Genomic DNA, 13337 nt, shown 5'->3' with positions numbered 1-13337 from the left:
ACAATGCTCCAGTTGAGGCCGAACAAGTGTTCTATAAAGGTTCATCATAACGTCCTTGCTTTTGTACTCTGTGCCTCTGTTTATGAAGCCCAGGATCCCGTAAGCTTTTTTTTAACCGTTTTCTCATCCTGCCCTGCCACCTTCGATGATTTGTGCACCTATACCCCCAGGTCTCTCTGTTCATGCACCCACTTTAGCATTGTACCCTTTAGTTTAATATTGCCTCTCCTCATTCTTCTGACCAAAATGTATCACTTTGCACTTTTCTGCGTTAAATTTCATCTGCCCCATGTCCGCCCATTATATATCAAGTAAATGCAGTTATCCTGGAACCTACCCCTACAGAGTGTAATTTACAGCAATGTTTTCCCAGCGATCACACACACACATTACCGTGATGGTAATCACAGTGGAAGTGCTCCCTTATCACACCACCGATTGGGTGATTAGACAACAGCCTGACGCTCCCTGAAATGGTCGTTCTTTACTGTCTCCTCATTAGTGACGTCTTAGCCCTTCGATCGGCTGCTCACCAGAGGCAACAAAACAAGAATCAAATCAGCGTGGGCAGCATGCGGATACTCACGTTTCATCTGTAAATGCTATCCCAAAGTATTCCTTTTCCTTCAGGTTGAAGTGCGATGCCACCAGGTCAAGCAGCTCCTTTGCCAAGAGTTTCGGCTGGAAGAGGAGGGGGAAAAAAAAAAGCGATCAATCTGGCATCTGACTGGAATACAATCACACTGGTCCTCCCCAGGGACAGGTTCCAGCTTGCTTCCAATCAATGCTTGTGCAAAGCGTGGCACCCTCATTGCATCGAGAGATCCTGACATACTGACATCTCCTTTTAAAGGAAATGGTATCTTCTGTCCACTACAGGGCTTTTCAGAATAATAAATTACACGGGATATACGGCCCAGAAACAGGCCGTTCGGCCCAACCAGTCCATGCCGGTGTTTATGCCCCACTCGAGCCTCCTCCCATCTTTCCTCATCTAAATCTATCAGCATAACCCTCTATTCCCTTCTCCCCCATTGGCTTGTCCAGCCTCCCCTTAAATACATCGATACTATTCGCCTCAACCCCTCCCTGTGGCAGCGAGTTCCACATTCTCACCGCTCTCTGGGTAAAGAGGTTTCTCCTGAATTCCCCATTGGATTTCCTGGTGACGATCTTATATTGATGGCCTCTAGTTATACTCTTCCCCACAAGTGGAAACATTCTCTCTGTAAGACCTCTGTTAGCATCTGAAGCAGAGGACACTCGTGCCTAGTGTTTAGTTACTCACAAGCCTTTATTTACAGAAACACACACGTTACATGATGTGCACCCCGAAGATCAGCTCACAACCCTTCCCCAACCTACTCCCATATATTTATAGATATACATGTGCACAAGACAGTCCCATCACTGAATACAATTAACACCCAATTACTATACATAAATACAACAACAACTTGTTTTTATATAGCGCCTTTAACGTAGTGAAATGTCCCAAGATGCTTCACAGGAGCATTATGGGACAAAATATTTGACACCGAGTCGCATAAGGAGAAATTAGGGCAGGTGACCAGCTGGGTCAAAGAGGGAGGTTTTAAGGAGCGTCTTGAAGGAGGAAAGAGAGTTAGAGAGGTGGAGAGGTTTAGGGAGGGCGTTCCAGAGCTTGGGGCCCAGGCAGCTGAAGGCACGGCCACCGATGGTGGAGCGATTATAATCAGGGATGCTTGAGGGCAGAATTAGAGGAGCGCAGACATCCTGGGGGAGTGTGGGGCTGGAGGAGATTACAGAGATAGGGAGGGGCGAGGGCCATGGAGGGATTTGAAAACAAGGATGAGAATTTTGAAATTGAGGTGTTGCTTAACCTTTTATAATACAATTAATAACCTGTGTGTATGATGTATTTTCTTTCATCAATCCCCGTTTAATGATAATGAATGAGTGTATTGAGAAACGGAGCCTCATTGATAGCGAACAGCGGCGAGAAGGAATACGAGGTTTATTTTCACGGTGATACAATTTTGGATTAAAAGATGCAAAGCTCATCAGCTGCATCCAATGAGCTGCAGACAGCTTCGGGCACACAGCAAAACTAATAAATACGTTGACTGCACAATGTATAAATGGTTTATTGTGAAGGTTAAGCTACGACACCGGGGATAACTCCCCTGCTCTTCTTCAAAATAATGCCATGGGATCTTTTACGTCCACCTGAGAGAGCAGACGGGGCCTCGGTTTAACGTCTCATACGAAAGACGGCACCTCCGACAGTGCAGCACTCCCTCAGTACTGCCCCTCCGACAGTGCAGCACTCCCTCAGTACTGCCCCTCCAACAGTGCGGCGCTCCCTCAGTGCTGCCCCTCTGAAAGTGCGGCGCTCCCTCAGTACTGGCCCTCCGACAGTGCGGCGCTCCCTCAGTACTGCCCTCCGACTGTACGGCGCTCCCTCAGTACTGCCCCTCCGACAGTGCGGCGCTCCCTCAGTACTGCCCCTCCGACAGTGCGGCGCTCCCTCGGTGCTGCCCCTCCGACAGTGCGGCGCTCCCTCAGTGCTGCCCCTCTGAAAGTGCAGCGCTCCCTCAGTACTGCCCCTCCGACAGTGTGGCGCTCCCTCAGTACTGCCCCTCCGACAGTGTGGCGCTCCCTCAGTACTGCCCCTCTGACAGTGTGGCACTCCCTCAGTACTGCACTGGGGTGTCAGCCTGGATTTTTGAATAATGCTCGTAGACCAAATGATGAAGCACTTTTATACTGAGGTAATTCTGTGTTATCAGCAAATATCTTTTCCATCGCCCATGGCATTGCTTATGATGGAAACCCTGTTTTATAACGAAATCAGGGATAGTATTAAAGCCAAGGAAGTGGCATACAAATTGGCCAGAAATAGCAGCGAACCTGGGGACTGGGAGAAATTTAGAACTCAGCAGAGGAGGACAAAGGGTTTGATTAGGGCAGGGAAAATGGAGTATGAGAAGAAGCTTGCAGGGAACATTAAGACGGATTGCAAAAGTTTCTATAGATATGTAAAGAGAAAAAGGTTAGTAAAGACAAATGTAGGTCCCCTGCAGTCAGAATCAGGGGAAGTCATAACTGGGAACAAAGAAATGGCGGACCAATTGAACAAGTACTTTGGTTCGGTATTCACGAACAACCTTCCGGTTATAAAAGGGGTCGGGGGGTCTAGTAAGGAGGAGGAACTGAGGGAAATCCTTATTAGCCGGGAAATTGTGTTGGGGAAATTGATGGGATTGAAGGCCGATAAATCCCCAGGGCCTGATGGACTGCATCCCAGAGTACTTAAGGAGGTGGCCTTGGAAATAGTGGATGCGTTGACAGTCATTTTCCAACATTCCATTGACTCTGGATCAGTTCCTATGGAGTGGAGGGTAGCCAATGTAACCCCACTTTTTAAAAAAGGAGGGAGAGAGAAAACAGGGAATTATAGACCGGTCAGCCTGACATCGGTAGTGGGTAAAATGATGGAATCAATTATTAAGGATGTCATAGCAGTGCATTTGGAAAGAGGTGACATGATAGGTCCAAGTCAGCATGGATTTGTGAAAGGGAAATCATGCTTGACAAATCTTCTGGAATTTTTTGAGGATGTTTCCAGTAGAGTGGATAAGGGAGAACCAGTTGATGTGGTATATTTGGACTTTCAGAAGGCGTTCGACAAGGTCCCACACAAGAGATTGATGTGCAAAGTTAGAGCACATGGGATTGGGGGTAGTGTACTGACATGGATTGAGAACTGGTTGTCAGACAGGAAGCAAAGAGTAGGAGTAAATGGGTACTTTTCAGAATGGCAGGCAGTGACTAGTGGGGTACCGCAAGGTTCTGTGCTGGGGCCCCAGCTGTTTACACTGTACATTAATGATTTAGATGAGGGGATTAAATGTAGTATCTCCAAATTTGCGGATGACACTAAGTTGGGTGGCAGTGTGAGCTGCGAGGAGGATGCTGTGAGGCTGCAGAGCGACTTGGATAGGTTAGGTGAGTGGGCAAATGCATGGCAGATGAAGTATAATGTGGATAAATGTGAGGTTATCCACTTTGGTGGTAAAAACAGAGAGACAGACTATTATCTGAATGGTGACAGATTAGGAAAAGGGGAGGTGCAAAGAGACCTGGGTGTCATGGTACATCAGTCATTGAAGGTTGGCATGCAGGTGCAGCAGGCGGTTAAGAAAGCAAATGGCATGTTGGCCTTCATAGCAAGGGGATTTGAGTACAGGGGCAGGGAGGTGTTACTACAATTGTACAGGGCCTTGGTGAGGCCACACCTGGAGTATTGTGCACAGTTTTGGTCTCCTAACCTGAGGAAGGACATTCTTGCTATTGAGGGAGTGCAGCGAAGGTTCACCAGACTGATTCCCGGGATGGCGGGACTGACCTATCAAGAAAGACTGGATCAACTGGGCTTGTATTCACTGGAGTTCAGAAGAATGAGAGGGGACCTCATAGAAACATATAAAATTCTGACGGGGTTAGACAGGTTAGATGCAGGAAGAATGTTCCCAATGTTGGGGAAGTCCAGAACCAGGGGTCACAGTCTAAGGATAAGGGGTAAGCCATTTAGGACCGAGATGCGGAGGAACTTCTTCACCCAGAGAGTGGTGAACCTGTGGAATTCTCTACCACAGAAAGTTGTTGAGGCCAATTCACTAAATATATTCAAAAAGGAGTTAGATGAGGTCCTTACTGCTAGGGGGATCAAGGGGTATGGCGAGAAAGCAGGAATGGGGTACTGAAGTTGAATGTTCAGCCATGAACTCATTGAATGGCGGTGCAGGATAGAAGGGCCGAATGGCCTACTCTTGCACCTATTTTCTATGTTTCTATGTTTCTATGTGAGCTCACTAAGCTTCATATGTCAACACTCCCCCTGCCCCATTCCTTGAGTGTGTCTCCCCACCCATCATCGAGTCTTCATCTTCGACAAGTACTACCTGAGGCAGCGAACATGTCATTATAAGGATCTTTTTCAATATTTCTACATTTCCATTCCTGCCCCTACCATTGGCTGATAATGTGAGGTTAAACTCCACATAAGGGTGCAAAATATGCTGGAACCTCAGAAAATAGTCCGTTTGTTGAGTGGTTCTGGGGGATCGTGAAAAGAAATAGCAGCGTAAAGGGAGATGGGCCAGTCCAGACGTTAGTACTTTGTGTCAGCTGGGGCTCAGTGGGCAGCACTCTCTCTTGCCTCGGAGTCAGGAGGTCATGGGTTCAAATCCCACTCCAGGGACTGGAGCACAAAAAGCCAGGCTGACACTCCCAGTGCAGTGCTGAGGGTGCCGCACTGTCGGAGGGGCAGTACTGAGGGAGTGCCGCACTGTCGGAGGGGCAGTACTGAGGGAGTGCAGCACTGTCGGAGGGGCAGTACTGAGGGAGTGCCGCACTGTCGGAGGGGCAGTACTGAGGGAGTGCTGCACTGTCTGAAGGGCAGTGCTGAGGGAGTGCCATACTATCAGAGGGGCAGTACTGAGGGAGTGCTGCACTGTCGGAGGGGCAGTACTGAGGGAGTGCTGCACTGTCTGAAGGGCAGTGCTGAGGGAGTGCCATACTATCAGAGGGGCAGTACTGAGGGAGCGCTGCACTGTCGGAGGAGCAGTACTGAGGGAGTGCCGCACTGTAGGAGGGGCAGTGCTGAGGGAGCGCCGCACTGTAGGAGGGGCAGTACTGAGGGAGTGCCGCACTGTCGGAGGGGCAGTACTGAGGGAACGCCGCACTGTCGGAGGGGCAGTGCTGAGCGAGTGCTGCACTGTCGGAGGGGCAGTACTGTGGGAGTGCGGCACTGTCGGAGGGGCAGTGCTGAGGGAGTGCTGCACTGTCGGAGGGGCAGTACTGAGGGAGTGCTGCACTGCTGGAGGGGCAGTACTGAGGGAGTGCTGCACTGTTGGAGGGGCAGTACTGAGGGAGTGCTGCACTGTCGGAGGGGCAGTGCTGAGGGAGTGCTGCACTGTTGGAGGGGCAGTGCTGAGGGAGTGCTGCACTGTAGGAGGGGCAGTGCTGAGGGAGTGCTGCACTGTCGGAGGGGCAGTACTGAGGGAGTGCTGCACTGTCGGAGGGGCAGTACTGAGGGAGCGCCGCACTGTCGGAGGGGCAGTACTGAGGGAGAGCCGCACTGTCGGAGGGGCAGTACTGAGGGAGTGCCGCACTGTAGGAGGGGCAATACTGAGGGAGTGCTGCACTGTCGGAGGGGCAGTGCTCAGGGAGTGCTGCACTGTTGGAGGGGCAGTACTGAGGGAGTGCCGCACTGTTGGAGGGGCAGTACTGAGGGAGTGCTGCACTGTTGGAGGGGCAGTACTGAGGGAGTGCTGCACTGTTGGAGGTGCTGTTTTTCAGCTGAGAAGTGCTCTCAGGTGGATGTAAAAGATCCACGACCACCGGATGTCCCAAAGCGCTTTACAGCCAATGAAGTACTTTTGGAGTGCAGTCACTGTTGCAATGTCAGAAACGCGGCAGCCAATTTGTACACAGCAAGCTCCCACAAACAGCAATGTGATAATGACCAGATAATCTGTTTTAGTGATGTTGATTGAGGGATAAATATTGGCCCCAGGACACCGGGGAGAACTCCCCTGCTCTTCTTCCAAATATTGCCTTGGGATCATTTACATCCACCTGAGAGAGCAGACGGGGCCTCGGTTTAACGTCTCATCTGAAAGACGGCACCTCCGACAGTGCAGCACTCCCTCAGCACTGCACTGGAGTGTCAGCCTGGATTTTTGTGCTCCAGTCCCTGGAGTGTGATTTGAACCCATGACCTCCTGACTCAGAGGCGAAAGAGAGTGCTGCCCACTGAGACACGGCTGACACTGTAAATATACACATCAATCAAAGCATTAACTAAATTATATACATTCACCAATAAAGTCTTGAGTCTATATTGGCGAGTCAACACTGAATAGACCCTTTGACAAGTCTCAGTGCTGCACTCTCAAAATGGGTTCCCCAGCTTAAAATAACAAACAAAGGAAGATTACAAAGACATCTGTTCACTAATATCACCAACAATAATGTCTGAGTTTGGAAGAATGAGAGGTGATCTTATTGAAACGTAAGATTCTGTCGGGGCTTGACAGGGTAGATGCAGAGAGGATGTTTCCCCTCGTGAGCAAATCTAGAACCAGGGCGCATAGTTTCAGAATAAAAGGGCCGCCCGTTTAAGATGGAGATGAGGAGGGTTATGGCGAGTGGGCAGGGAAGTGGAGCTGAGTCCATGATCAGAGCAGCCATGATCTTATTGAATGGCGGAGCTGGCTCGAGGGGCCAAATGGCCGACTCCTGCTCCTATTTCTTATGGGCTGTGTTATTGCCAACAAATAAATGTGAAAATTAGTCGGTAATCCTGTTTAAATTGGGAATGATTTGGCACCGATCAACATATTATGAAGGTAGAGGCCGAGTATCAGAGAAGTAATGGGAATGTCTTGTTTTAATCACTTGCAGCTTAGAAATGAACAAAAAACCGTTTTGTCCGACTGGCTGACAGGTGCGAAGGTTACTTGTTTGTGTAAATACGTAACAGCACCCACCGCTGCCTGTTCAACTGCCTTAATTTATTCCTCATTGTAAATAAATCCATAATCCATTCCAGCTTGCTGTGTGGCAATGGTTCAGTGATAGACAGAGGGCTTTCCTTCCGAGATCCCATTCAAGTCTCGTGACCACACAAAAAGAACCATTCTCAGATCCTTGTTTTAAACCGAGGTTCCTCAGCGATGGGTCCGGAGTCAGTACAGGACATTTCCAACATGGAAAGAGTAAAAAGGACGGCCAGGGTGATCTCCTGGACTAGTGTCGATCGCCTGGATGGGTCGCAGAGGAATTTTCCCAGATTTTTTCTCCCTAAATTGGCCTGGGTTTTTAATCTGGTTTTTGCCTCTCCCAGGAGATCACATGGCTCCGGTTGGGGTGAGTGTAAGGGGGTGTTGCAGTTGTGTGAGGGACTGGTTGGGCTGGGTGCTCTTTGCCTTTCCACCATTGTTCATAGGTTTATATGTAACCTTTAGGGGCTGCTGACCGAGGGCCGTGCGGCTCTTTGTCGGCCGGCGCGGACAGGATGGGCCAGAATGGCCTCCTTCTGCGCTGTAAATTTCTATGTTTCTAGGTAAGTGAGGAAGTTGTGATTCGGTGACAGGAGTCTTGGTGCTGGAATTTCTTGTGGCTCACCACCCGGTTTCTGGGCGGTATTGGCCATTGTGGGCGGTAATCAGGCGAGCAAAAATTTCTCTCCCTGAGGTACACCGGCGGTTTCGAGGTACCGCTAGGGAGCAGACCGCCAGCGAGCACTGTCCACAGATCGCCCTGGCGCGATATTTGGCTCAGCGGTGACCCGTAGGTAAGTCTTAAAAAAAACGCCCCCAAGGATCAACGGAGCTGGGCGGTCAGTGAGTAGCTCTTCGAGGAATCGAGGAAGACTTGCTCCCCACACTCTAAAAGTGAGCTCTCAGGTGGCTGAACAGCCCAATACAGGACCCACAGTCCCTGTCACAGGTGGGACAGACAGTGGTTGAAGGAAAGGGTGGGTGGGGAGTCTGGTTTGCCGCACGCTCCTTCCGCTTGTTTTCTGCATGCTCTCGGCGACGAGACTCGAGGTGCTCAGTGCCCTCCCGGATGCTCTTCCTCCACTTAGGGCGGACTGGTCTTTGGCCAGGGACTCCCAGGTGTTGGGGGGGGGGGGGGGGAATGTTGCATTACTAGTTACTAGGCTCACAACTGCATACCACATCATGGATGACCTAGACCCAACTGGTCAGAGTTTTATTGAGTCTTGTGAACATCACGTGACCTGGCTAAGCCACTCCACAACTCTTTTGGGGTTAATAGATTTCTCCCTCTAAAGGACATTAGTGAGCCAGATGGGTTTTTAATGACAATCCGATAGTTTCACGGTTGCCATTACTGACACTAGCTTAGCTTTTTATTCAGGTTTATTTGATGAACTGAATTTAAATTCCCCAACTGCCGTGGTGGGATTTGAACTCATGTCTCCAGATTTTTAATGCAGGCCTCTGGATTACTAGTCCAGCAACATAACCACTATGTCACTGTTCCCAGTGAACAGCTCCACAACTCTTTTAGAGTAAACAAAATAAACATTAGATCGAGTGCCCCCCCCGATCTGGGGGACACTCCAGACACTTAAAACTGCCCTCTTTTTTTTGTTTTTTTGGGGGTTTTTTTTTGTGTTTTTTGTTCCTTTTGTGATTTTTTTTTTGGGCATTAAAATCATATAATTTACAAGTGTCCCCTATGAAAGGGGAGGGGGGCACTAAAACCCGGCAATTAAAACAAATTAAACTTTAAAACAAATAAAATCAAATTAAAGTTTGGTTGCCGGGGGTGATGATGCACTCCAGTCCCTCCGGCGCCCACCTCTTGCGGAAGGCCGTGAGCGTACCGGTGGACACCGCGTGCTCCATCTCCAGGGACACCCTGGCCCAGATGTAACCGCAGGAGAGAGGCAGGCAGTCAGGTTGAACGACCCCCTCGACCGCCCGCTGCCTGGACCGGCTGATGGCCCCCTTGGCCGTGCCCAGGAGCAGTCCTACGAGGAGGCCCTCGGACCTACCCGCTCCCCTCCACACAGGGTGCCCAAAGATCAGGAGTGTGGGACTGAAGTGCAACCAGAATTTGAGGAGCAGCCCCTTCAAATATTGGAACAGGGGCTGCAACCTCGCACACTCCATAAAAACGTGGAACACGGACTCCTGCAGACCGCAGAAATTGCAGGCGGCCTGGGAGCCCGTGAACCGGCTTAAAAATTTGTTGCACGGGACTGCTCCGTGCACCACCCTCCAGGCCAAGTCCCCGATGAATAGTGGGAGGACTCCCGCGTAGAGTGCACTCCATCGGGGACCCCCGCCTCTTCCGGACGGCAAGATGGTACGCCATGGCGTGTCCGGATGGCCGGCGAGGATGGCAAGGTGGAGAGTGTGCAGGAGCAGCCCGTACAAGAAACCCCTCCGCGCGGAACTGAAAGGCATGGAGGGGATTTCCCCGAGGCGGCTCAAGTTGTGAGGCGCCGGCTCCCGAGGGAGGTTCCGGGGTTTGGCGCCGATGAGGAATTCCGTCCGGACGGGGGTCAGTTTGGACGGGATCTCCCCACGTGCCTGAGCCTCCTCGACACACCTAACGGAGTCAGGGCCCAGAGCTCTTTTTAGCAACTCGATGGCATCGGCCGTGCGGCGGACGTCGGTCGAATTTAGGCGCCGTGCCAGCGTGTCTGGCGCCATCCAGCCCGCTCCTCCGCCATCGAGCAGGTCCCTGACCCTGGTCACCTCACCAGCCACAGCCCTCTCGTCCGACCGCCACCTAAAACCTCGGCCGTGGAGGTACGGATTCCCGAGCAGCGGCTCCTGCAGGACGGCCGCCACTCCAGCCGGTGGAGAGCTGCGCTTGGTGGAGACTTTGTTCCAGACCCTGGTGAATTCCTTGTAAAAGACAGCCAGCTCCTGGACGGCGGTCCTGACGCCCCCCAAGCTCACAAACAGGAGCTGCGTGTCGTAGTTGAGGCCGTGCTGCTGGCGGAAGAAATACGTCGCCAGCGCACGCCACCTAGGAGGGGGCTCGACGTAAAGGTATCTCTGCAGGGTCTGAAGACGGAAAGTCGCTAGCTGGGTGCTGACGCACACCAACGACTGACCGCCCTCCTCAAGCGGGAGACTCAGGACCGCGGCAGAGACCCAGTGCTTCCTGTTGTTCCAGAAGAAGTCCACCAGCTTCTTCTGTATCTTGGCGACAAACGCAGGGGGAGGGGTCAAAGTGACCAGCCGGTACCACAGCATAGCGGCCACCAGCTGGTTTATGACTAGCGCTCGACCCCTGTAGGACAGCACTCGGAGCAGTCCTGTCCAGCGCCCTAGGCGAGCGGTGACCTCCAGCTCTTGCCAGTTCGCCGGCCAGACTTCCTCGTCGGGGCTAAGGTAGACTCAGCTCCACAAACCTGTGAGCATATTCACAGGTGCGCACATTGCAGCGTCCAATTAGGTTCCTGCTGGCAAGTGCCGCGGTAATAAATGTAAGTCGGGATCCCATCCCGTACATTAGACAGGAAATGACGGTTATGTTAAGTATGGTTAGAAACTTCAATAAAATTTTGGTAATAAAAAATACTTTGCTTTTAATTCAGGATTATGAAAATAATCTCTAAGCCAATCACAACCTCTCCATTGATATAAAAACAAGCACAGCAAATTATTTCACAGAAAATTAATTAGTGCACGTAAATATATCTAAATTTCCAAAATCCAACACGCTCTGCCCAATACTCCATATTATAAAAGTTTGCAATTTTTAGTACAATTTATCATATGCTATTTCAGACAGTAATGTTAATGCCAATTAATGATCATATTGGAAAACTGCCTTGGGCTCAGAAATATATGCGTTACTGTAAAACATGTCAGATGAAAGAGATTAATCACATCCCCCTTTGTCAGCCGTGGCTCAGTGGGCAGCACTCTCGCCTCTGAGTCAGAAGGTTGTGGGTTCAAGTCCCACTCCAGGAACTTGAGCACAAAAATCCAGGCTGACACTCCCAGTGCAGTGCTGAGGGAGTGCTGCACTGTCGGAGGTGCCGTCTTTCAGATGAGACGTTAATCCGAGGCCCCGTCTGCTCTCTCAGGTGGCCGTAAGAGATCCCATGGCACTATTTCGAAGAAGAGCAGGGGAGTTCTCCCCAGTGTCCTGGGGCAAATATTTATCCCTCAATCAACATCACTAAAACAGATTATCTGGGTCATTATCACATTGCTGGGTGTGGGAGCTTGCTGTGCACAAATTGGCTGCTGCGTTTCCCACATTACAACAGTGACTACACTTCAAAAGATACTTAATTGGCTGTAAAGCGCTTTGAATCGTCTGGTGGTTGTGAAAGGCGCTACATAAATGCAAGCCTTCCTTTTCTGGCATAATGACAATGGTCCTAGCGTACATTTTAAAATATCCTACCTTTAAGCAAGGAACAGAAACGTAATCAGACTTATTAATGATGTTGTACTTCTTGCGATGAATGCAGTAGTATAATTACCTTTAACCGTTGCCAAGCGCAAAGGCAGTAGTGTGTGTGTAGTGGGATTGTTCTAAATTCTGCCTTTGCTGATCCAGTGATACATGAAGACATTTCCTTTCCCTTGATTTTATCATTATGAAGTTGAAAAATTCAATTTCTTTAAAAAAAAATGCATTCACAGGATGTGGGCGTCGCTGGCAAGGCTGGCATTTATTGCCCGTCCCTAATTGCCCCTTGAGAAGGTGGTGATGAGCCGCCTTCTTGAACCGCTGCAGTCCGTGTGGTGAAGGTGCTCCCACAGTGCTGTTAGGGAGGGAGTCCCAGGATTGTGACCCAGCGACGATGAAGGAACGGCCGATATATTTCCCAGTCAGGATGGTGTGTGACTGGGAGGGGAACGTGGAGGTGGTGGTGTTCCCATGCGCCTGCTGCCCTTGTCCTTCTAGGCGGTAGAGGTCGCGGGTTTGGGAGGTGCTGCCGAAGAAGCCTTGGCGAGTTGCTGCAGTGCATCTTGTAGATGGTACACACTGCAGCCAGGGGGCGCCGGTGGGGGAGGGAGTGAATGTTGAAGGTGGTGGATGGGGGGCCAATCAAGCGGCTGCTTTGTCCTGGATGGTGTCGAGCTTCTTGAGTGTTGTTGGAGCTGCACTCATCCAGGCAAGTGGAGAGTGTTCCATCACACTCCTGACTTGTGCCTTGTAGAAAGGCTTTGGGGAGTCAGATTCTATGTTCAATGCATACATTAATTTCAAACAGATTTTGCCCATTTTTTCTCTAGCATCTTTGGTATTATTTTGAGCATGTGGACAGGGAGCCGAAGAAAAAGCAAGAAGGAGTAGAGAGACGAGAAGAAGTCAGATAAGAGCTTTAGATGCTTGACATCGAACTCTCGTATTAGCAATGTTTGCACGTAGCATTCGGAGTTTTTTTACCCAAAGGGACCTTCATGAATTTTCATCAAACTTCATACATGGTAAAGTCCTGGGGGGAGTCTGTCTTTCTATTGGGAAATTTACATGACCTAATTAACTTGGAACGGTGACAATCTCATCCAGCAAACACTTCACCACGGACAATAATTGACTTCTTTAGAAATTCAACGAACTTGAGAAACCCAGAATTGATTTTGCTAAAAAAAATAGGTGCAGCAACACAGCGTATACTTGATTCAGAATCAACACAAAGCCTGAAGAGCGGTTGATGTGACGATCAGTGCTTCATCACGCTGGGAGGGAGAACATTCATTTTTGTTTGTGACTTTCCAGTCTCAACAACACAAGAAATAGGAGCAGGAGTAGGCCAGGCCCCTCAAGCCTGC

At 50.1% G+C, this 13337-nt stretch overlaps 1 protein-coding gene across 4 annotated transcripts in view; it reads right to left on the bottom strand.

The window, feature by feature from the left end:
- frmd4a (FERM domain containing 4A) overlaps nucleotides 1-13337 on the bottom strand; it is an 810443-nt gene that overhangs the window by 280894 nt on the left and 516212 nt on the right. For all 4 annotated transcript variants that reach the window (XM_070897082.1, XM_070897085.1, XM_070897084.1 and 1 more), the window contains one exon: nucleotides 587-681. In XM_070897082.1, the coding sequence (XP_070753183.1) occupies nucleotides 587-681 (95 nt within the window). The remainder of the gene's footprint in view (nucleotides 1-586; nucleotides 682-13337) is intronic.

The sequence above is a fragment of the Pristiophorus japonicus genome, chromosome 13 (assembly GCF_044704955.1).
Source record: "Pristiophorus japonicus isolate sPriJap1 chromosome 13, sPriJap1.hap1, whole genome shotgun sequence".
NCBI lineage: Eukaryota > Metazoa > Chordata > Chondrichthyes > Pristiophoridae > Pristiophorus > Pristiophorus japonicus.
Note: the sequence above shows the minus strand (reverse complement) of the source record. Positions and strands in the feature narration are given on the sequence as shown.